General features: G+C 45.1%; 1 protein-coding gene across 2 annotated transcripts in view; it reads right to left on the reverse strand.

Annotated features, from left to right (window-relative positions):
- MNAT1 (MNAT1 component of CDK activating kinase) overlaps positions 1–25,240 on the reverse strand; it is a 124,264-nt gene that overhangs the window by 90,471 nt on the left and 8,553 nt on the right. Inside the window, exon 1 of one of the 2 annotated variants that reach the window (XM_083837633.1) lies at positions 15,090–15,115. The exons of the other annotated variant lie outside the window; for it this stretch is intronic. Within the exon in view, the coding sequence (XP_083693759.1) occupies positions 15,090–15,100 (11 nt within the window). The 5' untranslated portion in view covers positions 15,101–15,115. Of the gene's footprint in view, positions 1–15,089; positions 15,116–25,240 lie in introns of those variants that run through there. 2 annotated transcript variants of the gene reach the window in all.

Here is a 25,240-nt window from a genome sequence, read left to right on the forward strand (position 1 = left end):
GAGCAACAGAGCCGGGGCTCCGTGCGCGAGACATTAGCACAGACAGAAGCACCTGAAACTGCTTCGTGTTTTTCCCCTTTTCCCTCAATCAAAGACATTTCAAGTTTACACAGGACTTGACTAAGGACAACACCCCTCCTTGCAAAAGCACTCCAGTGCTGGTGGCCTGGCGTTTCTAAGGCTAGAGGATAGCCTGCCACGCGCAGGAGCCAACACCTTGCTACAGGAACCCCGCATGAGCTTTCTCTCACTCACTCACGCACGTCCACCCATGTATTTATCCACACATGGCTCCTCTGGAAGTCAGAGGTGGCTACAGGAGACACGTGGAGGGCAGGATGGGACTCGGCCCACGCCTCGCCTCCTCGCCATCTCCCGACAGACTTAACGCACACGGTCGCGTGGATCCAAGCTTACTCCCTGGCAGACCTGTCGTCCTCGTCCCCACAAGCTGCAGCCGCTTCCCCAGAGATGGCAAGCACACTTGGTCACGGGTTTCCATCTTACTCCTGGCAAAGGAGAAAAGCCACTTGCAGGATTCCTGCCAAACGAGCTCCTCGGGGTCCTGCCACCCACTGCTAACTGCAACGAGCGCGGTGCTCGCGTGAAGAAACCCCCCAAAACCCCTGATCTCACACCGTGCTGAGCACAAAACCAAAACCAAGCTGTGCCTCACACTGAGACCGTGAACAATACCACAAGGCTCTGCAGAGATGCAGCAAAGGGCCTCAAGTCTGTGATTTTTTCTTATTTATACACATATACGTGTTTATATACATGGTATGCATCTGTGTTACAAGTGTTCTTGCTTAAAAATCAGTCTACACTTTTGGTCAAAACTTCCTACAACTGGTTGAAGAGAACAGCTTCACATGAGATCTCAACACCAATCGCTGGTTCTCATCTTCATGAAGAGATAGTATGGCCTCTGGGACCTGTGTTTCATTTCACACGTTCACTAAAATATCTCAATACCTTTTAGGTTTAGCTTTTTATTCTGGTAATAGGTGAAGATAACAAAAAAAATTCCCCAGGAGTTACTCACACGCAGACAGCAGGGGAAGACTATTAGTAATGTCACCAACAAAAGCAATCGCATCATCTCCAGGAATAAAGGCTCCTGGTCCTCCACAGCAGGACAATAAATAGCAGTACACTCGCTTTCATTTCCGTGGACGTTGGCTTGATCCGTCTTTTTCTTCTTTTTCATCGCCATGAAATATTAAATGAATGGCTCAGCCTAAGCGGTCTACAACGACGCCACATTTTTGAGGAAAACAAGCAATAAAGCATCTAGATGGTCGGCAGCACCAATGCTCAAATAGCCCTACGTGCCTTATATACACTTCAATGGTCAAGGACTTCAGGATCCTACTAAAAATACTTCTGATACATTGCGGAAGAGAAGCAGAAGTTCCTCTCCAGAAAAAATAAGATATTTAACAACTGAATTACACTTACTGGAACCTCATGTGTGTTTTGGACAAAGTGCCTCCAAAGGGTAAAGGATTTGTGCCCAAATCTGCATTCCCTCACCCCACACACACGCAGACTTCACGTAGGAAGGATGGGAGACAAGGCATCAAGCCTCTTGGACATCTGAACGGATGAAAACACCTCACAACATCAGCATAGCTTGATGGCCCCACGCACTTTTCTAGCTCGGCTGGCAACAGAGCAAACAAAACAAAGGAAGATTTTCACATGCAGGAGAACTAGATAACCCTTTTTCTTAAATTTTAGATTCTGCTGAGCATAGCACAAATTTGCAGGACTTAGATATGCAGCCATTAATCATTTCAGAAAAAAATCTTTATGGCTTTTGCTGTTGACTAGGATTATTACAGAATGAGTTACTACCCTTCTTTACAAAGGTTATTTTTAGTAGATACAATTATTAAACAGAGTCAAGTATTTAGAATCCCTAAGACCCTCTTTTCCAGCTTTTATAACCAAGATGTTTCTGTTATTTAAAGTAACAGGCAAAACAAATGATCCTTTCTACTGTGGAAAAGTTTAGACTAAAAACATAATACAGACTTCAACGTATAGCCAAGACTTGAACTACAAACAAAAGGAAGGGACGGAATCAGCAAAAGAGATATGTTTTCACTTGTTCCTCAGTTCCGATGTCAGAGGGAAATTTACTTACAGAATCGGAACGATCCTTGATTTATAGATAGGGAACATGAAAAACAAACATAGAAAACACACACAAGAAAGGTTACTGTAGAAAGACATCTCGATTTTTCAATCAAAGATGCTTCTAAGACCATTCGCAGGCTTTTTGCTTAGCTTGGGCTAGACAACTGCGTCTTGCACAAAGATTCTGGAATTGGGGTATGAATGGCCCAACGTGGAGCAAGCAGCTGTCAAACCTGTTTATTTCACAACCTTCAGTACATTTAGCAAGTACTCATAACCCACGGTGGTTTCTGCTGCATAGCCAAGAGTTCATCTACTATTTGCAATTGGCCATTGCAGGTTTGTTTTCCAAAACCAGGCTGAGGGGCCAACAGGCACATCCTAGAAGGCAGGTTCTTCCTCGAGCATGCAGCAGTGATGAACTCTCCCTGATCCACGAAGCTATGGGATCTGAGTGAAAGCAATTGTTTTGTTCCACATTACAGGACAGGGAGCACAAACAGAGGAAAAAGAAGCATGACTGCGATGATGCCAAACACTTCTGAGAGCCTCGGAACAAAGGACCTTATGAGACCAGTAGCTCTCAGATGAGGAGGGAGCTGGGAACAAAGTAAGTCTCTTTTCACAGCTCAACTTCAGGAATTTAGAAATCCTCATTTAAGTACTTGCTGAAGTAGCTGCCTAGTCTTTGGGGCCATCTCTACCCTTCCCTGCCCACAGAACACAAGAGGGAGCCTGGAGAAGATGCTCACTGCTCCTTCCTTCCTCTGCTGTTCAGATTCTGTGCAGTCTTAAGAATGAGGATTTTGCTGTTCTCACCTTGTAAGGAGACAACTTCCAAATGCTCTCAAAACCTTATTTGGCCGAAAAATCCATGATGGGTCTGTCCTCAACCAGTACACGAGCAGTTCTCACAAGCAGTTTACGTGCCATCTAGAGATTACAGCTCGTTACAGCAGCAAGGCATTTCAGGTTTCAGGCAGAAATCACAATTCTAGCCACCAACAAATGAGGTTTTTTAGAACAGTGCTTATAAGCTATCTTCAGTCTGCAGCTCCCCTCTGCTCAGCCCACAGTAACATGCACTGCAAGACAAAACCTCAGAGATCACTTTGCTAACATTTACGTTTTTATTTTCAGAAATACCTAGACTCCAGAGAGCTGATCTTAGCTTCTCCTTTAAGTAATAAAGCATAACCAAAAAAAGGCTCCGGTATTCTGTCTATATCTGTATTATGTCACTTCTCAGCATCATCTGCCAAGCTGCTAAGCATACAATCTTTCCTTTAGACTATTTATATCTTTTGGGAAAAGGATGCACGCGTACACTTTTGTTTCATTTCTGTTCTGTCAGACGAGTTCTGCTCCATATTGCAGAAAGGAGGAGGTTAAATGAACCCAGACATCTCAAAAATCAGAAGACACTCAGCCACAGTTAACCCTGTTTTCCAAACACCCGTATACATGCCCTGACCATCCTGCAAACACTACAGACCAGTACATCTCAACTGCACTTACCAGAAAGAAAGCAGACCAGGTAGTGGTTGAACTACAGTCTTGAATGACTGGCATTTAAAGCAAAAAAAGACATACTGAGTGAATTAATAATAAACAGAAACATTCCCGCCACCCATTGTGTTTCAACATCTCCATTACAAAACCATTTCAAGTGTCTTGGACCTGACAAGAGGATTTTGCAGCAAGCTGAAACTTAACTCACTCAGTACACGAGCCTTTTCTTTTTCCTCAACGCCCCTTCAAAAATTAGAGAAAAACCTTTTATGATATTAACTATGGATAGTAAATAGAAAATATTTTACAGATATTTAAATAAAGTGGTTCTTCACGAGGCACTAATGCATACTCAATTAAACACACAATAATAAAAACATATCTTGTGGCACATTTATCTCAATTGAGTCGAAGTGACAGGCCAATGCTTGACAGGCCAATGCTTGACAACTCAAGAGCAGCTGTGTGGCATTGAGAAATAAGTTTTCACAATGACTAGGCATACCAAAATCAATAGAGAATTTACCCAATGTACCAGAATAACTACTTCAAGCCCATTACAGTCTACTGGGCAAACACATGCGCTAAAATAATTATACAGCTATGTCAATAACCCTTTTATTCTGTTTTATTCTCTTTCAGTAAGAACCTTTGCAAGTTTTTCAGGTTCTCAACAACATCAAGCTTGGTAGCTTCCAGGATTTGTAGCTGCCCACAGCACACCTAAACCTAGGAGATGATTACAAAATTCTCCGCGTCTGCCTTAAATTTAGGAACTGCACATTTTTCAGATGTGGTCCAGCTCAGTGGTGCTCAATGGCTCCCAAGACCCAGGACAAACATACTTATCGTTAACAAGTCTAAGATCTCACACCAGACTCTATACAGGACACGTTGCTCCATTCTAGTCCCATACCCATTTGTGACCTTGGGAGAAACGCGTGCGCCACTGTGTGGGTTGACCTGCCCCCAGAGCCTGCAGACCTTGTCAACTCAAGTATTTTGAGCATTCGCTTGCTCAGTCTTATGAAACACCTGCAAATACCAGAAATCACACGTGAAAAAAAATAAAACACAGATAACAGAAAAATAAATGCTTTAGGGACCCAAAATAGTCAAGACAAATCTTTCACTTGAGGTTTCTACCTTCTGTTCTGTCCTTTCAATGCATTTTACAGTGCAACAATGGCATGTGGAATCAAGACAAGGAAATAAGGCTGTATGGTAAAAGGGGAAAAAAAAATTAAACAGTATTTATGGCATGACGGGATATCCTGACCACAATACTGAGGGCTTGTCACAAGACACTCCCCACATTTCACATCTAATCTCAGAAATAAGAAGATAAAGTTGATAAAACACACATCTGGAAGACAACCAGGCACATGACCATGGTTTTCCACAAAGACAGCAGTGGTTTGGGGTCTCAATGGGAAGCATGTAAGCTTTTTTAAAGCTCAAAATCAAGACGACCTCTCAAAATCAAAACCTTTACCAATCTCTTGTAGACATACCTGTTGAATGGTCTGCGTATGTTGGCTCATCTCACTCAGCCTTCAGGAGGAATCAAGCCAAATTTCTGCCAAGAGCACTGCCTTCTATTTCACCCTAAGCATAAAAGTACACGGTCCCGTTTCCTTAATCCATTCAAACACAGAGAGACACTGTGGGTGCATGTACACACACTTAAAAAGGTAAAAAGAGCAGTCTGTTGGAACAATAGCTACATCTTCCATGTTCCAGACAGCACTGGAAACACTGCAAGGGCACCAAGAGCTGTATGTAAGGAAGAACCATGAAGCTTGCTTGGTTTGAAAAGACTGTGAAAGCACAACCTGTCATGAAAGCGCTGCATGCTAGCTCCAGCACACGTCGTGTTTTATGATACAAGGAAGTCAACTATTCCCTTGCAGGTAAATAATTCTAGGTAAACAGTGTCATTCATTTCAGTTGGAAATGAGTGACCAAACAAGAGGTCAGACATCAGCTCCCATTCGCACGAGTAGCAAAAGTCTTAGCAGCCTCAGGCTCGTATATTCAGCCTAGGAAAACCGAAATTGTATTTATACAGGTTAAGCCAGCACCAGTGCCAAAGCTGCTGCTGCTCTCATCTCCCTTCACGCCGTTGTACGACCTCCTTCCCTTGCTGTCGTCTCCTGCGGGGCAGAAACAAACATTTGTGCAGCCACATGGTTAGTCGCTGGGTTATTTTCCTGCCAGATGAACTCTCCCATTTGGTTCACCACATAGTTCACAAATGCTTACACCAGCACATAGCAAAGGGCAAAGTGAATGTAGGAACGAGCAACGAGGGTGAGAACGCTTAAGCAGCGTGTTGCCAAATATAAAATCCCAGTCAGAGCAGCGAGCACATCGCACTGCTGCCACGGAGCCTTGAGAGCCAGACACGTTTAAGGATCGCTCGTTCGGGAAGCTGAAGCTTAGAGAGAAGAGGGGCTGTGTGCAGCACCAGGCGACGCTGTGAGCAGTGCCATGTTCCTCAGTAGCTTCGCAGATCCCATCTGGAAGCAGAACCAGGAGAGCCTTCGAGTGAACAGCAGGCCCCAGCAAGCCCAGCTGCCAGACTTCTTGCACCCTTCAAACAGGCAAGGGCATCCCACAAACGACGATCCCATTCAGGCAGCTTCTGTCACAGCATTGACACAGGGGTGGTTTTGACATGGCTTTGACAACAGCGGGTCCCCTGACTGCGGACTTGCCCGTGACAGGAGCACCAGCACCAGAGAGAGGGCAGCGCCACAGCGGGCAGCCATCAGCGGCATAGGCCGACGTGGGATCGCATCCTCTGGGAATAAAAGACCCTCCCCAGTGTCCAGCACAGGATCACAGACTGGTTGGGGTTGGCAGGGACCTCTGGGTCCACCTGGTCTGACCCCAGCTCCAGCAGGGCCACCCAGAGCAGGGAGCCCAGGCCCGCAGCCAGGCGGCTTCAGAAGCTCTCCAAGGAGGAGACCCCACCACCTCTCTGGGCGACATGAACACCACCTGAGGGAAGACAACTCAACCCTTAGAGAAATACTTCCCCTAGAAGGCTCCTTCACAGGTAACCACAGCAAATCAAACTTGTGGAGGTGCCCGGCAGAGCCAGGGCCCCAGGGAGGCCTTTTCAAGCCAAACAAGATCCCAGAACTAAGTTACAGGGAGAGCCTCTGGGTGGGACAGCACAAAGAGCTGGTCCTCTCTTCCCAAGCTCTGAACTCAAGAACACACAACACTGTTTATTAAATTTTGTCCTTCCCTTCATTCTTACAAAGCTTTTATGACATTATATCAGCTTGACCCAAAAGTGTAAGGACAGAGGACACGACCCAGAAGTGTCCTTCATGATTTCAGGGTACCCTAAGCCACCTGATCACCCCACCTCCAGAAGGGTGACAAAGCACGGTTATGACAAGCCATACAAGAAGAACAGGTGCAGTAGCAGACAAAGAATTAGAACTATTCTTCAGAATTGCTGAAAATAAAAGAGCCAAAAAGCATGTAATTATTTCAGAATATTTTAAACAATGGATACAAGGTCACTTTACAGGCAAGCACCTCCACAGCAGAAACTGAAGGCAACGCAACCAAACAAAAATTCATGCATGTGAAAAAAGTGACAAAGCTACTGGGAGCTCATCGTTTAAAAAGTACCAAGGAGCAGGCAAGGCACCCCACTACAATAATTATTAAAAATCAGCTCATGGTCCCTCTGCAGCGCAAAGCAGCCAGGAAAAGGCATGTGCAACCCAAGGATGCATCTGAACAACTACTGCTATCAGACAGACAGTTACCACCAGGATTTGACGAGACTTCAACTGAAATCACATTTGCACGGCTGGTCACTCACACTCAAGACAGATGAGTTCAGCCTGGAAATGCAGAAAAGAGCAACCAGGATGATCACAAGATTGGGAAGATAGGCTTATCGGAGCAGAAAGAACAGAAAAGGTACTTAAACTGAAACTGACAGCTCTAACCAGTAGCATACAAATTCATACTGGAAATTGTAGTTTTTAACCAGCCACAACAGTAAGTGTGGAACCACCTGCAATAGGAGCAGCAGGGCAAAAAATCAGTTTCATAATGAAGTTTAATAAGCTCACGAGGAAAATTTTTTGATCTGGATGTCTTCAAAAAGTAACTAGATAGCCAAGAACGGGTCTTCCACTCCTATATATGTTCCTCGCAGCTTGTTCTGAATCCTGAAAGCCAGAGAGAATAATGACTGAAGAAGAAAAATAAAAAAGGATTTTAAAAAGCTAATTTTGGTGAAGATAGATATATTACATGCATCTTTGCATATTGAATTTATTTCTCTTCCAAAACAACGGCGTGCATGGCACAGATGTTCTAGCATCTGCTCCTTCTGCTCATAACAGAAATAACTCTTAACCCTCAATCTTAAAGCACTCTTTCTTAAATTATACAGATTCCTATTCTTCTACTGAAAACCAGTTAATTTATCTTATCTGGCATAAAACACAATACACGTATGTTTTCAAGATCCAAATTTTATTCACTTGGGTCAACTTTTTCATCTTTTCATCATACCTTTCTGTTTGTCTGACCTTAACAGCTGATACAATAGCACAGAATTAAACTAAAGAATAAGCATTCCCAGTTTGTCTTTTTTCAGATAGCACGTGCAATTTAATATGTACATAATATGGATATCTACTCTACTAGCATATTAAAAAGAATCTCTGGTACAAAGTATGTATTAGCTGATGCATATTTCTGTACACCTTGTGCTGTGACATGGCTTAGCTCACAAGTAAAACAAGTTTAGAGGGACGACATCTCAGCAGCAAAAAGTGGTGGTCGTGATTCAACAAGTTGTCGTTCCCTCCTTATCATCAGTCCAACACGGCCTTAGTGAGCAAACCGCTTCCCAAACTGCTGGCAGTGAGGCAGACCGAAGGCCCCAGCAGCCTCTGAATAGTGAGGACTCGGTAGTATTTTTGTTGTAGACAGCACTCAGGTTTCCCTGACAGGTGTAGGTAGCTTTACATCATATCCTAATTCCCTACTGGAATTTCAATTGATTCAGCCATTCTTAATTTCCTGACCTAAAGCACTGTACAGAACAGCTTGCTAAATCTCTGTTGCCTTTACTAAAACGGTGTGAACAGCTGAACGTCAGAGAAGGAAGAATGATCTCTGCTCAGTCCTTAAATACCTTACAGAGCTGACTCTAAATTATTGTTAACATTAAACTGCAAAAAGCTCATCAAAAGAAAGACCCAAGAACATTTTATTGCCATCTTGCATCCACATTCAGATTTAATCCTTGAAGACAGAAGCCTGGGCAAGTATCTTTTAAAATAAAAGATAAGCATTAAAAAGAAAAAAATCATTTGCAAACAGTGAAAAGTTTATCTCCGTTTTTGAAAATGTAGACATAAAGCGTAAGAGGTAATCTTTGACATGCCAGATTCGTATCAAAAAACTAAAAATAAATCTAACAATTCATGGCTTGCTGAACAAATTCACTTCAAAATAATCACACAGACAAACAGGGCTGAAAGGGACCACTGGGGTCACTGCCTGCGTTTTCACGCAGCCAGGCACTTGACAGTCCGGGGAAACCTGCAGAACGTCTGCCCCAAAAGGGCCACAGGCCACACAGAGAGCTCTGCAACCCAGCGTCAGGCTTCTGGCAAATATACGTATATTTTTGTGTAACCTAAAATAGTTGAAGGAGATGTAAAGTATGAACCCCAAACCAAGTAAGGCATTCTCCTGTCGCAACAGGTCACTTATTTAGGAGAGGTGACACTGCTGGAGCTCCTGGTATTAGCATCCAAGGGCCCTACACATATTACAGGCTTGTTACAGGCTTGCTTTTCGTTTCTGTAACCAAACAGATCTTAGTGCATTTTTTTCACAAAGCTTCTTTATCTCACTGATCCTCATTTCCCTCAGTATACCTGCAAAGGAAATACTCTTGAGAAAATCCCCACAGTAGCAATTCCAACAGCTCCCCCCCCCCCGTCTCACGTCTCATCTGGGAATCTACTTCCTACCAATTTTTAAGGGTCATTCCTCACTCCATTTTCACATAATCCCTAAACAACCATTATCACATCTTGACTCAGCATGAGATAAAATATAGACTGTGCTTCGTAAACAGTGGAGACCTTAAGATTACATTCTTAGTGGGACGCAGCACGATAAATATTTCAGGGATGTCTTGAAATACCCTACAAAATACAACATGTGGCCAGTGGAACAAGTCTCAAAACCAAATATATTTTGACTTATTAAAAAAAAGGAGAAAGGAAAGCCCACCAAAACCTCCTCCCCCACATCCCACGCTGGCCATTGAGCAGGTCAGGCTGCAACTGATCCTGACCTACTTAAAGCCTGGGAGGAAGCATTTTTTTTGCATTGTAAATTTAATCACTCAAAAAAACTTTTTTCCTTGGGCTTAAAAATGAACAGCAACTGCTATTTTAAAACATATTACATATTGCTATTTTAATATAAGTTGGTGAACATTACTCAAACTTTCTGAAATTAAGTCTTACGGTCACACTCAGTGCAAGTACTTCTAGAGGAAGGTATTAAACAAAAATAAGGAGGACGTGTCAGACCTTCGTTAGCTACGCTGGCATCTCAACCATTTCCTACAGATTGTAGGGAATAAAAACCCAGCCCTATTCCAGTGAAGCTGGAGGTAACTTCAAAGGTTATCAAACAGGACTCAAAGTAAGCAAATACTTTACTTGCCAAAGAGGTAACACAAACTGTTCTTCCGAAGTTTCAGCACGTTGCAGACTATTTAATCATGGTTAAAATTTGTGCTGTGCATCTATCCCCTTGCTTGAGGGGCAGAGATGAAGAGAGTTGGTTGCACAATATGGGAACAAGAAGCAGGACAACATATGGATGATCAAAGAGGCAAAAGCAAAAAAAAATACTAATAATCTATTTTATCAAGATATATTATATTCTCGTTTGTATTTACATCTGCACCCGTTATGCCATGAGCCACACAGATCAGAACAGCCCGGTGTTGTTATTCAGCGGTGGATGCACGCACTTGGACAAGAGACACAGGGTACACGGAGGAAGACGCACGGCTGAATCCCCACATTTATAAGCTGATCACATTCGAATTTTCATCAACAGTTTGAAGTAAGATAAATATCCACAAATCTGTTCTTCATTACACAGAGCTCCTGCCATGCACAAGCACCAAGCTCAGAGCACAGATCCACTGGGCGCTTGTGTGTGGCTCTTATTAGCATGCACAGAAATAGCTTGGAAGAAGTATTTTTAGGTGTCTGTTTTAGCATAAACCCCACCTGCCACCCTCTGTAGAGCTGGCCCATTTTGCACAATATTTTTGTACGTTCCAATCTGTGTAACATCAACTGAAAAAAAAAAAAGTTCTCAAAATTTCCATTCCCACTTCACACGGCACCATTTTCAAAGGCAGCTGAAATACACAGCCAACCCAAACCCACCGTTATCCCAGGCTACAGCCGCAAACAAGGAAACAACAATCCCAAGACACAGATGATCAGTTCTGGACAATATTTGAGCCTACCTGTTTTACCCAAACAGCAGCTGAGAAGCACTCGACAATGCTGCAGGTTCTCTCATAAACACCACGCTGCTCTGTCATTACACGAGACCAGTGCACCTACTCAAAAGCGCTGTTGTATTAGGGTCACCACAGCTGTGTTAAAAACATCGTTCGTGGTCCGACAAACAGGGACTAGTATTTCCTTATCCATAGAAACCATGCAATAATAGCTTGGTATTATCTAGCAGTACTAAAAGCAAATTAAAAACAAATCAGGGGAGTATACCCTTGTGCATGCACCCCTAAAAAGACTGAAAGCCTCTGAACACAGAATTTTGTTTGGTTGTGGTTTTTTGTTTTGTTTTGTTTTTTGTTTGTATGCTCCTGGACATATTTAAATAATAATCTTACACAGAAGTTGATAAGTTTATTTCTTCCACCTCCCCATCCCCAAATCAAAATAACTACTTCACCAGGGAATTTTTGATTCTGCAGACCCTCCAAGAAAGCAACAGCCACCCTAAATTCCAGGGTGACCATCAGCCTGGGTGACCCAGTACAGAAACCCCAAAACCCAAAGGGTAAGTTGTTCAGAAAACACAGGATCCCTTCAGTTTCTAACACTGTGGAGGTGCCCTCTTAACATCGACCGCCTTCAACTTTCTTGGCCAAAGCAGACTTTGTACACACAAAAAAATTCTTGACTATTAAATCTCTAAGGAGATCCCAGACAGTGAATTATTCACTGTCATCATTTTGGGGAATTACATATTACTGTGAGTTATTGGGCTCAATCCTGCAAGCTTTTTGCACCAACAGCCATTAATGTCCCACAGGGACAGGCTGGGCAAACAAGGCTCCTTCCACAAGGACCTTGGGACTACTTTTCAGAACTGCTGGGTGAGGTTGTCCCTCTATATCATACCCCTGTCCCTGAAATGATCCCCTTGAAACTAACCCACGTCCTTAACGTCACAACTTTCATCTAAACGCCCATCCAAGCTGCATCCACCCCTCAGAACCCCAGGCACCATTCTGGCTAGAGGCATAAGGCCTTCTACCCTTCACCAGTATTTCCCCCAAGAAACACTTCGACGCTCCCCGCAGAGTGATCATCTTACCTACTTCCACAAAAGACGTAAGCCAAAGGGATCCAAACGTGAGAAAGCTGGAGGTTGTGGATACCGAAGGCGACACGTGGGCTACGAGCCATCGTGCAGCCAGCAGCCAAGCGCTGAGAAGAAGCCAAGAGCCGCGGGCCGGGGCTGCAGCTGGTGACCGCCGGTGCCATTGCGCAAGGGCAGGATTGGAAAAGAAGCCGCAAGCAGGCTCCTGCCTCCGCAGGGCATCGGCCTACAGAGGGCAGGAAACACCACCCTGGATGTTTTTGTTGGAAAACCCTGTAAAACAAGTTTGGTGACACCCACTGCAGCATGCCCTGAATCCGACGCACGGATTAACCAGTCGAACAAAATTCCCCGGTGAAAAACACGCTACGGTTGGGTCGTGAAAATTCAGAGAGCAGGCCACATTGCCAGAGCGACTGACCTCGATACAGGAAGCAACACACCTCTGTTTGTACTGGCGAAGCATAACCATCACCCGCTGTCCTCCCACTACCACCTCCCCTTTGTCATCTACCTACCTGGGAGGCTGGAGGGGGGTGCGCCAAAACTGCAACCCTGCTGTCAGGGATTGATGTGGTCATTAGAACAAAAATACACGCGTAAGTGAATTCGGTGATCCTACAGCGTACAAAAGGTTCTCCCTTCTTTTTCCCCCTTTTAGGCCTTCATGTGTCACCTTATGCTTCATGCCCTATCACCGCCACCCTGACATGCTGAGTCTTCAGAACTATGTTGTATTAAAAATAGAACGCATGACTCAGGTGGTTTAAGGAGGTATATGCTTACTCATAAAAAATACTCCCTCCCAAAAATATCACCTCTGATAGCAATTTGTGTCACAGTCTGCAGAACTGCCAAGCAGTTGGCTGCAAAACTTTCAAATGACGGAACTGAGGCACCTGCGAAATACAACATTTTCTTTAATGCTGATTTTCTGTAGTTCTTACTAGAAGTATGGGGCAGGGAGGGAATATCCTTGCTGATCAGCCCATATGTAAATGTAATGCACCTGAACACCAAGATGATCAATCTCCGCCTTTGATCTGAACGTGCTCACGTGGAAGAAGGACCTTCTCCAACACAAAGTGCAGAAAGGGCATCTCCTGGCGGCCTCTCCGTCTGGTCCAAGACCTGACAATACCAATTCTCACACTCACTTCTCGGGCCAGTCCCCCAAAGTCACTCGGATGCAATCACGCTGAACTCTTATCAAGACTCCGTGGGTGGAATTAAGCCTCACTCCTAGGCTTTAACCGATAAAGTGTTAAAACTGTGGGAATGCGCATAATAAAGGTAGCTTAACTGTAATTGCCTAAAGAAGTGAATGCACTAATAAGATAATGGCATGTTTTGGTTCTGCTAGCAAGGCAGTCATTTCTCACTCTGGGCACAGAGTCAAACAGAGCAAACTGTCACCAGCACCTGCACCGTGCCCCCACCTACACAGCAAACAGTTGACACTGAAAGGCAAACCCGTGTGACTCCTGCACGGCAGCTTTTAGCAAAACCAGTTTCAAGTGAAGCTAAATGGTCCATTAAATGACCATACCAAAAGTTGCTCTTTGTTTTTGACAATATACAATTAAGTCACTTTTTCCATCCCCAGGGTACCCACTCGAGAGGCATGTTAAAACTCAAAGCCTCACCACTGGCTGCGCAACCGTTCACAGCGTATACACACTTTGTAACTTACTTTTTTTCAGACATAACATGTCAAAAGTTGAATATGTTCAGGTCTTTTTTACTATAGGGGAAAAAAAAAAGGTCCAATCCTCCAGGCAACTACTCCTGGAGAGGAGAGCTTGCTTCACAGCCCGCTGGGAATGGAGGTCAAGGAAAGCAGGGAAGCAAAACTTCAATATCTGGTGGGCTTCAAGGATGTTTTGGACTCGGCTTCATACTTCTCATTGGAACAGTCCCACAGGCATCATCAGCGCACAAAACCACTCTGTTCATTACCATTCACAGGATCAGGCCCTCCAAGACAAGGGCCTACTGACAACACACAAACATCTACTACCCAGAAAGGAGAAAATTCAAAAAAACAGATCCAGACACCTGAGAAGATTCTTATTAACCCTAGCAGCAAGGCCATACTTACACCAAATATTGTGGAAAACTGGTCGGGAACTACTTCTCACTGGTTCTTTGCTACAGAAATAAATATTCCTGAGTTCTTGTTCAAAAAGAAAGACTATAAAGGAGTAATAGATTATTAAAGGGAAACTTGAGCACTCTCTCAGAGAAACGAGAGCCCAAACTTGACATAAAACTCAGCACAAAAGGCTACAGCTCTGCTCCGTTCCACTAGCAGGGGTCTTTCCACCACCAGGGAAACAAAAAGTATCATCTGTCTGCTGTGCTGGAGGAGCGACCATTAAATTCAGAGAGCAGAAACAAGGAAAAGAACCGCACGGCCCAAAGGCCTGGCTGGAGACATGGAGCCTTTCATTCCCTGTCCTGGGGCCTCAAGGATACATATTTGTGTTTTTGGTACCCTGCCCAAAGACGCTCACCCTTGCCTGCCCTACCTGAAGATCACCCTGCTGCAGAAAGCTTCCTGTGTATTTCACAGGCTGCTGATGCCACCTGGGGAAAATGCGTCAAGCCAGTCACTCCCAGAGCATTAAGGAAAACCGGTTAGAAGACAAAAGCCTTCCTCAGCTAGCAGGAGTGTTTACAATCGCGCTGAATGCCAGAGTGTGTCCGAGCATGCCAACTTGAAAATAAGTCAAGCACCTGGACCTCAGCACAAAAGGCTGACTCACCTGCATGGCATCTATTATCCTCTGAAGAGACCCCAAGTTTGGCGCTCCAGGGACACAAAGTGCTTTCAGGAGGCCGATGGGAGCGTGACTTCTCCACCTCCTTCTCTCCACCTGCACGCAGGGCAGACAAAAGCTGCGGGATGGCTTCCCAGGCTGAGGCACAGACGGACCTACAGACACGAGCTTTCATACGGCACAAACGTTCCCCTGCACCAGCCCACCTACTCTAATCCAGGGGTAAAAAAGAACAGCACGGAGATTAAGAACCACAAATGCAATTGCTTAAACTCACACTCCAGGAAGCTCTAACACGAATTTTGTTCCCCATCCCACCCTGCAACTCCTGAAAAAACAACGCATTAAACAGAGCAAGCACTTTAGTATGAGACACTGTGTTAAGCAAGTCATGATGAAAGTGTGCTTTTCTTGTTCACATTTTATCCTCAAAGTTGTTTGCTTTTCAGACTACAGCTAACTCGAGGACATTCCCTTTCCCTGTGCAGAACTATCATGAGCTGGGGCTGCAAAGTTTTTTTTGGCTACTACCAATGTGAAAGCTGCTTTAGAAAAGCAAGCAAAAATAATGCTTGGTGATGACAGCTATGATGCACCAAACATCAAGCTTGCTTCGTGGTCGTTCCCAGCACCATCAAAACACATTTTGCTTTGCATCGCCTTCACTTCCACTTACAGATAGAAGAAATACACAAAATGAAAATCATCACTCACATGAAGTATGGATTGTGCAGTGATCATCCTCCTGAGCAGAGCCTCCTGCAAGCACCTCATTCACACCAGTGACAGTCCTAGAAGGCCAGGGTAAACCGAATCCCCCTGCCCGAGCTTTGAAAGGACTACAAAGAGACCTGAAAACTCTCGTCCCACCTCAAGGAGAAAAGTTGTATCCTCCCCAGCACAGCTCTTTTCAAATTGCAGCACTTCTAGTAATCCACAAGTGATCCTTTCATTCTCAGGAACATAAACTTTACATAATATGAAGAGACAGTTCCTTGTGATTTGTTTAAGCTAAATCCAAATCCAAGCTATATGGTGTTCGAGCAAAAGAGAAACGGAGCCTCTGCATGCTCAGGCTGTCAAGTAAAGCAAACACATTAACTCCCTCAGTATGTATTGGGGAAATTGCGTGGGATCATCCAAGATCAAAGGTTTTTTCTGCATGGCTGCCACATACCTCCGTGGCTACTTTATGCTGTACAACTGCTATGAGGACAACCATTCTCCTGGCACGCTGCTGGAACCAGCAACTATGAAGCATGTGAGCATCGCATATAGAGACGTATTTATTTATTTTTGCCAGCACTGCATATGGCTACACAATTGCAAGGTATGGTCTAGCCCCGCAGTAGCTTATTCTGCTTTTAGATCTGTGCTCCCAAAACAGCACAGCTGCCTGGGAGCAGTACAAGGAGCTAATGCAGTTGAAAACAGCTGAAGACCCTAAGCTGGATCGCCTCCCTGAACTGGCTCACCATTCAATGTCAAAAAGTAGGTAAAAACACGTGGATTGGGCCAGCCATGTGACACTGGGGACATCTGGACTGCAATTAGCTGGGGCTACCATGAAGACTCAACGGGAAGTCACCACGTGTGGCCAGTCATTCTTTGTTTTTACCAAGCCACCGCTCATCTTCTTTCTCCCTGTCACCTTCGCACATGGCATGGCCAATGATGTCTTCATGTACACAGCATAAAATTATCTTACACTAATGAAGCCAGTCACATAGCTTGTACCTTCTAGAAGCCAAGGGCAAGCAGGGATGATACCACTCAAAAGGCAGGATTGCAGACGCTTGGCAAGGCGCAACCTCTCTGTTCATGATTCAGCTTAAAAATGCCGAGACAAAACCTGCACACAAAGGAGCAGGTCTGCCAAAGCGTCTCAGAAAACATAAAGGACCCATAGAAAAGATACCCGGGGGGGTGGCCACGCTGCAGGTTTTTTCTGATAGCGTCCTCGATGCTGCTTATCCCCATTTTCTCCCTGTACCTGCACTGGCATCGCAGCTTGCTGCCTCTCGGGTGTGCTGATACAGCTGTTTGGGGAACTGGGACATAAAGCACAACAGAAAAAAATGAAAGAATGGGGGCAAAAAAAAGAGATACCATGCCCCCAGTAACCCCATTCTTTTTTAAACTCTGCTGTTTCTTTTTATACGCAGTTTCCCTTCCTCCAGGACCAAAACTTCAGTTTTAATATCATGTAGTAGCACTGAGATGATTCTGTGGGTTAGCTGCCCAAACACTGGGTTATTTAACCTACCCGTCATCTGAGCTCAAGGCTGTAACGCAAAATAAAACCTTTAAAAAACTCCGAAACTATACTGCAGGGCAAAGGTGAAATATAATTACCTTAACAAACGCAAATACCTTTTCTGGAATGCCTGATCGCTGCTCAGAGGATCGGCACAGACTAAGTTCAACACTTTTCATTACGAGGCTCTCAAATGGCTATTTTTGTTTGCTGTGGAAGCAGGTTGTTCGAAAACAAAGGGTAGCTGGCAGAAGTTCTGACACTCCCCTTATAGCACACTTCTGAAATGTAGAGATCGCTGTAAAATCTTGATTATTCCTCTCATCAGTTACGTACGCTTTTACATCACAGGAGAAATACACAGGCACAGAAGGGTTTGTATCCCGAGTCATTTAGCACCATAAAAAAGGAAGAAATTAATGAGTCTGTTATTCATTACAGCTGCTCGATAATGTCCAGTAAGTAACTGGTTCATCAAATAAAGATGAAAATGTTCTCTGAATACGGTACAAGACAAGTCCTTGCAAGATGAAAAATAGCGTTCTAGGCGAACAATCGTGTTATCGTACACGCAGGGGAGCCAGCTAAGACTGAACAAGGAAACCTTTTTCTGGCATTTTCTAACTTCTGAGAGCAAAACTCAGTAACAAAACATGGAATGTAGCTTTTGTGTACAGTTTTTATATACCTCAAGATACTCCAGGCAAAAGCACTCAAATCAGCTTTAAAGCACCTGAAAAAAACCTGCAGAAATTAGGAAAGTAAATATTGGTTTTACTAAGGACATTCCTCCAAATTTGGAAAAAAAAAAAAAAAAAGAAAAAAAAACACTTTTCTACTTTTCTTATCATGAAATTAAGTTGCATTAGTGCATTTGTTACAGACCCTAGTAAAAAGTTGACCCAGACAAAAGAGATCATGCTTCAGACTGGCAACTAAAATATCTGGTGTCACTCAAGTGGAGATGAGAGAGAGTCATTTAAGACCTTTGAGCTGGTAATATCATTTTTTTTAAATAAAAACCAACCTGTCTATCTCAATCACCTTCACTCTCCACCGTTAATAGTCCAAGCCAAACACAAAAAGTGACTCTGTTAAGACAAATTCCTTATTTAAGAGAAGTTGATAGCAGTAAACTGCATTCAGTAAACAATTTAACAGAAGTGTGACCATCAGAAAAACTGATACGCACTTTTTAAAAGTGAAAATAAATAGTATGGTTTTGATCATGAAAGTCATTGTCACATGAGGAGTCTCACTGTTCCTATGGACTACTTGCACAAGTGAAACTACGCTGGTATTCAAGCACCTGATGATCTGAGCCCAGCTTCTGAAACAAGTCTTGTTATGCAGTTCTTTTCTCTGTCCTACTGTTTTCTGCATGGCTAGGAAACAAGCATTTTCACTAGGAATTTGTATTTTTTTTAAATTAGCCATGATAAATTCAAGAAACACACAAATCTATATGCAGTGGAAGTGTCCATCATTGATACATATGTGACGTTGCCCAGCAGCTCCATTAAATGCCTAAAGCAGATGAGGTACAACGAGTGATTTCACTTTCCTGCTTCATGAGACATCAGATTTACTTGCCCGTACCAGATCTCTTCTATTAGGGACAGAATCTCAAAGCCTTAAAAATCAGGCAGGGCAGAATTCAGAAGGTGAAAAAGCCATATTCTTGCAGGGATGTGCTCGAGGGACCGGGAAACCACCAGGGCCAGGTACTGCAGGGACTGCAGGCTGCAGCGCATTTGCTGCAGCTTCCCCTGGCAAGGGCTTAAAGCACGGCAGGACAGAGCAGGCTGAGGAGCCAGAAGCCATCCTCGCTGGCTGCGGGTGACTGCTCAGAGGCTCCTGGTGAGCCCGTGCTCTGGCAGCTGCGAGGACACCGGCCCCAGAGCTGCACCTACCAAGAGATACCGGCCTGACAACTCCTCTCGGTCCTCTCTGTGGGGAAGCCACGAAGGTCAGGTGTAAAGTCTTGCTAAAGGCTGAAGAGAATCCTGGGGCTGCTACACATACCTGACACAGAGAATATCCATGTCACACGCTCAGCAGACACTGTCCTGTTCCACCTGCAAGGCCACTAAAAGACGCGTTAAATGTTGGATTAAAAAAATGTGGGAGAACATCCTGATTAGCCCTGATAGTGTAATGCACCGAGTAGATTAATGCAAGAAAATATGAATAGCCAAAAGCAATCAGGACACTAATATATGCTATGCAAGCATAAATTTATCTTGGTATTAAAACAATCAAGATTAGTTAAAATAAAACAAAACACTTTACTAGATTAAATATAAAATCGCATACTGCTGGGAAAGGGCGTGGAGCAAATACCATTCTCTACGTTGCCTTTCATATTACTATATGTATTATATGTAGTGGAGAATGGTTCTGGTTATTAAATTTTATGTTTCTAGATTCCATGGCATCACGTTATATATGGCCTTTTTCTGCAATTAACCTCCAAAACACAAATTAAATATTAATGGCTAAACGTCAATTATGATTATGAGAACCAATAAAAGGACCATATATTAAAATAATGCAGATAGACCAATAAAGTATTTGCACGTCATCAGAACAGTGCGTTAGTGTTAATGTTTTCCTATTCTAATTGAAAATGTAATTACGCATTCATAGGTGGTGTTACTGCGTAAAATTTGGTAAACAATACCATCTTTTCAACGTTATGATCCACTCCCAGCGAGCAAAACAAGCCGTGTTGGGCTGCTAGGCTGGGCTGGGCGAAGCAGCATTATCTGATGCTTCACAGAAATCTTCTTTGAGACTGTCCAGAGGGCAGTAGGATGTTTTCACAGTTATTCCTAGACTATTTCCATCTTCTGTAATTAATTATACACAATTCTATATTTTGCTCTGCTATTACCAGCTCTCCCACACATACAAGAAAATTTTCCCATTATTGTACTTTTTAACTAAGAAACCAACCTTAGGCTGGCTAAGGGGAAAAAAAAAAAAACCACCACGCAGCAGAAATACTTAGAAATGTCACTCAGACAACAGCCTCATTGCTTTAAGGTCACTGCTTCTGTTTCCTCGGGCTGGTTTTTATGAAAAAAATAGAAGTCTGAAACAAAACATTTTCAGCCAGCTACCAAACGTAGCCAAAAGCCAACTGAAACAGCAGCTGTTCGACGCGGAGACATACGCCAGCTCCCATGCTTTACCACGCCGGTCATCAATGGCTACCTTACAAACGGTAAGTGACACGGGACGTGCTGTTCACAAACAAATCAGATTTATGGTTATATTCAGCTGTTCCTGTTACCTGAAATTAGGATTAGAAGCTCATTAAATATGAATACGTTTCAGAGAATGCGGAGGCACTGCGCTGTATCGATGAAAGCTTCATTAAATTTTCAATGATGGAGCTGCTTCTATATTCGCGAAGGAAGGACGCGGGGTAAAGAGAACCACGTTGGGGCAATTCTCCTCCGGGCAACTTTGCATCTTTTTACTATCAGTAAGAACCACGTGATTTTGAAATAAAATATTGGACTAATTAGGTGTCAGAAAAAGTGATTGTGGTCCATCACGTTCAATGATTGATTACTTTCAGATCAGCATTGACCTCGTAGATGTTTGCCAATTATGTAATTGATGCTCAAGAACAAGAGCATGTTTCTGGTAGAACACCAGAAAGGGGATCTGAATGATCCAGCTAGTAGAAAACACAGACTCTGTGTGGGTTCTCACCTAATGATGCAGATGTCTTTTTGAACTATCCGCTTCAAGATGTAACGAGAGTTTGGGAAGTAAAGTCTTACCTAATAAATAACAACTGCTTTGCAAATAGAAATGTAAGACTGTACCAAAGCAACACAGCCTTAGTTTTGCTGCGAAGACTGAAACCAAGAGAAAGGTCAGTGACAGAGAACGTAAACTAGACACCAGCCGACCTACTTAACTCTAAGGCTACCGTAAGTAAGTCAGACAATTAAAGTCTCCCTGTGTTACCCATAACCAAGCCACGCAAATCCCACTTCAGAAGCGAGAACTGAAGCCTGATCCCTCTTGCGGTCGGCGCTCCGAGACGAACTTCTCCCTTCGGAAGGAGGTGGGCACCCAGGCTGTGACCCTGTGCCCCAGCTCCGCTCACTCCCACTCCCCTTCTCAACCCCTCCAGGCCTCGGTGCCGTTCCTCCAACACACCCGCACGGCAGTCGGCCTGGGCACTGCCTTTCTTCCCTCGGAGCTACGCGCTCGGCCTGCCAGGAGCTGAGGTGCAGGGCTGCTCTTCCCAATCCGGCAGGACCTCTTTCAGCCCTCTGGGAAGGCGACGCTCAACTGATGTGCGTGCAGACAATGCCATTTTATCCTCGGCCCTTGTTTATTCTGCCCCGTTCAAATCCTGCTTCGACAAGTTTACTTTTTCCATTCTCTCCAGTTTTGCTTGGCATGCAGAGCGAGCATTAAGTGACTGACCTCCTCCAAAATTACCAGGAGGCAGCGTTATCCTCACATTACCAGATAAGGAAACTAAGCCACAATAATGCCTGAAGCATGCCCAAATTTCACATTCCTGATTTGAGAGTGATCAGCATTAGCACTCCGTAGGATTGCCTCTGCCTGAAGCCCAGCTCCCGCAGAGCGCAGGAGCCTTTCGCGCAGCCTGCGCTCCCATGGGGCAGTCTGACCAGCAGAGCCCCTGGAAACACCGGGCTGCGGGAATTTGGCCAACTCTGGGGCTCTGCAGAGCATCTCTCAAACCCCAGGTGTGCTCCGACCCCAAGTGGGAAGGCCAGATATCAGTGCCAACCCCTCCTGTGTGCTTCCTTTTTTTCCTCACCCATGACTTCTTGATCCAGGCACGGCATCCTTGCTCGGACAGCATCCAACCCTACACCTATATCCCTCCCACAAACACACGTACCCGCTGCCCTTACCTCCGGTCTTCCTGCAGCCCCCCCAGTGCATCTGTCCTCCCAGAGCCTCGCTCCTCCTTCCTCCACGGATCTGCAGCTCCAGTTCTTCCTCACTCCTCCTCTTCCCCAGCCATCACTTCTCTCAGGTCCTCGTGCAGTCATCCCCCTGTCTCCAGCCAGGTTCCCCTACATCTTTGCTGTTTCCTTTACTGCCACAAGGTAGGATGGGAATCAGCCTCCCCTTTCCACTCCACTACAAATATCCCAGTTCCCCCAGAGCCGTCCCAGTCACACGCTCCTTGCAAGAGAGAAGGATCCTCTCCAAAATCTGTCTGGCGGCAGCAAAGGTTCCCAAACGGACCCCAAAGAGTTCGCATTCCCTAACCTCATCCCAGTGAAGGCGTCTCACAGGGGCTGTGCACGGAGGCATCCAGACACTGCCCACATGGCAGCAGCTAACTCTAGCCGCGTCTGCTGTTCCTTCCTGTATCGCCTTTCCCCAAAACCAAACAGACAGAGTAGAAATCGAGGATTTGCTTAGCAAAATTTTAGGTCAGGCTTTGTTGCAAGACTGGTAACAAAAAGGTTCAAACAAATACAGTGACGCTAGACTAAGCCTGACCTCCCCAGCTCCCAAACCGCTCCAGCACTGCCCAGCTGACAGCATTGACGGCGACGCCACGTCACCCTGGCATTGCCCTCAGTCCCAAATAACGCCCTTCTCTCCCTTCGCAGGACACAATCATAGCACAGACTGGATGAGGCTGGAAGGGACCTCTGAAGATCACGCAGTCCAACCCCCCTGCCCAGCAGGATCACTTCGAGCACGCTGCACAGGATGGCATCCAGGCAGGCTGTGAATATCTCCAGAGCAGGAGACTCCACAACCTCTCCGGGCAACCTGTCCCAGTGCTGTCACCCTCACAGCAAAGAAGTGCCCCCTCGTATTGAGCCAGGGCCTCCATCCGGTGCTCCACTCCTCTCATCATCTTCGTAGCCCTCCTCTGGACTCGCTCCAGTAGCTCCATGTCCCTCTGGCACTGGGGAGCCCAGAGCTGGACACAATGCTCCAGCTGAGACCTCAGCAGGGCTGAGCAGAGGGGGAGGATCACCTCCCTTCACCAACATCCCCAAACTATCGGTAGGTCCCCCAAAACCAGGGGCCCCTGGGGATTTAAGGGCAGCCTCTCATCTGCAGGTCACAGCAGATCATTCCCAGGGTTATCCAGCTGCACAACTGCCACCGACACCAGCCAGGGTGAGTAAGGACTAATTTATTTATTTTTGGTCTTCTTAAGCCTGTAGACAGCTTCTCTCAGAAGAACCTGAACCCTTCTCTTTACACAAGGCTACTCGTTTACTCACTCCAAAGATTATCTAGGCATCAGGCGCACATGCAGGACGCTCAGCTCCTCATCTCCACGAAGACACCCATTTTTTTGGAAGGCACACAACACACCGCCAGCAAGGACGACGAAGCCGCCACGCGTTGGTCTGCCTGGGCTTGCCGGTGCCAAAGAGAGGCCTTCCTCCTCGGCCTGGCACCGCCAGCAGCTCCGTGATGCAGCCTCCTGCCCGGGAGACCCAACGCCTCCCGCGTGGCTCAGAAACCTCGAGGTGACACCGCCACCAAACCTCTCCCTCGCCTTTTGCTGTCTAGGAAAATCAGTAAATCCCTGCAACCCCAGCAGAAGGACTCAGAGCCCAGCCACATCGCTTAGCATTAATAAAAGCCGGGGAGCAGCACAATCTTTGGGCTTGGGAAGCCGGGCCTGGGGAATTTTAAAGAAGCCGACGTGCTCCAATTAAGCCGAGGATTCTGCAAACGCTTAGAGGTGTATTTAACCTCAGTGCCGCTCATTGGAGCAGGACTGTGGTAACAGCAAAAATCATTATCTGCGTGTTTCCCGACTCGGAGCCAAAATATTTATCCGACCAGATTACTCGCTCATCATTCAAAACCAAGTAGCTGTCATTACAGAGGCCAGTCCACTCTCAGGGCTAGTATTTATGACTTTTATTACGGCCAGAGCGGCCTTCTTGTGAAGCAGCACCCACTGCCCCCGGCGTGTCAGTGAGCCCACGAGGGAACTGGCAGCGAGAAATGTGCCCACAGCACCAGCGCAGCAGCTTGTCCCATGGCCTGTCGCTATCAGGGAGGGTTTCTTCTTTTTATTTCTTAATTTCCTAACCAGATCTGAACACTGGAGCACTCGATTCAATTTCCAAAACGCTGACCCAGCTTTACTCCAAACTTTACCTTCAGCTGTCCTTGGGACAAAAAAAAAGCAGAAAACCCAACCAATGCCTCAAACCAAGAGCCCACGGACACAGCTTCTGAGTGTGGCACTGTCAGTTCTGTCTAAAAAGTCACAATTATCTGAGACATCCTTTTGCAAGGACTCAGGAAGATATTTGCTTAAGTTCATAAACGTTAAATCCATGCGTACCACTCATCAGTGCTTTAGAGCTAATGCAACCACACCGAAGTCAAATGCCCTTCTTGCTCACAAACCCACAGAGTTATTAGCTTGAATTGTAATGCAGTAGGTGCAATTAAAAAAAAAGTTTCTAATATCTAATTGTTTAAAAGGCTTTCACGCTTGCCTTCTTTTTTGATAAGTAATTTTACCACGGGGATTTCCCGTGTGTCCGTGCCGGCCCCCTACCATGCAGGACATTTCTCACGACTAACCCGACAGGGCAAGCACTTACCCAGGGGGGTAAAAGGGTTAAGCGTGGCTGGAGATGCCTCAAGCTGGGCATCAAATCCATTAGCCTGCTTCACATCTCAAGCAGCAGATTGAGCTAGACCAAATCATCAGAATCAAGGAAAAAAAAAAAAATGACTTTTCAATTGACTCGCTGGAGATCCAGGACACAAACAATAGCTTGCCTTCTGCCAAGGTTGCCTTTCAGAGCAGAACCACAATTCAAATTTCCAGAAATGCTTATGAGGAACGAAGATTAGAGCTCTGCAAGCC

The sequence above is a fragment of the Anser anser genome, assembly GCF_964211835.1.
Source record: "Anser anser genome assembly, chromosome: 5".
NCBI lineage: Eukaryota > Metazoa > Chordata > Aves > Anseriformes > Anatidae > Anser > Anser anser.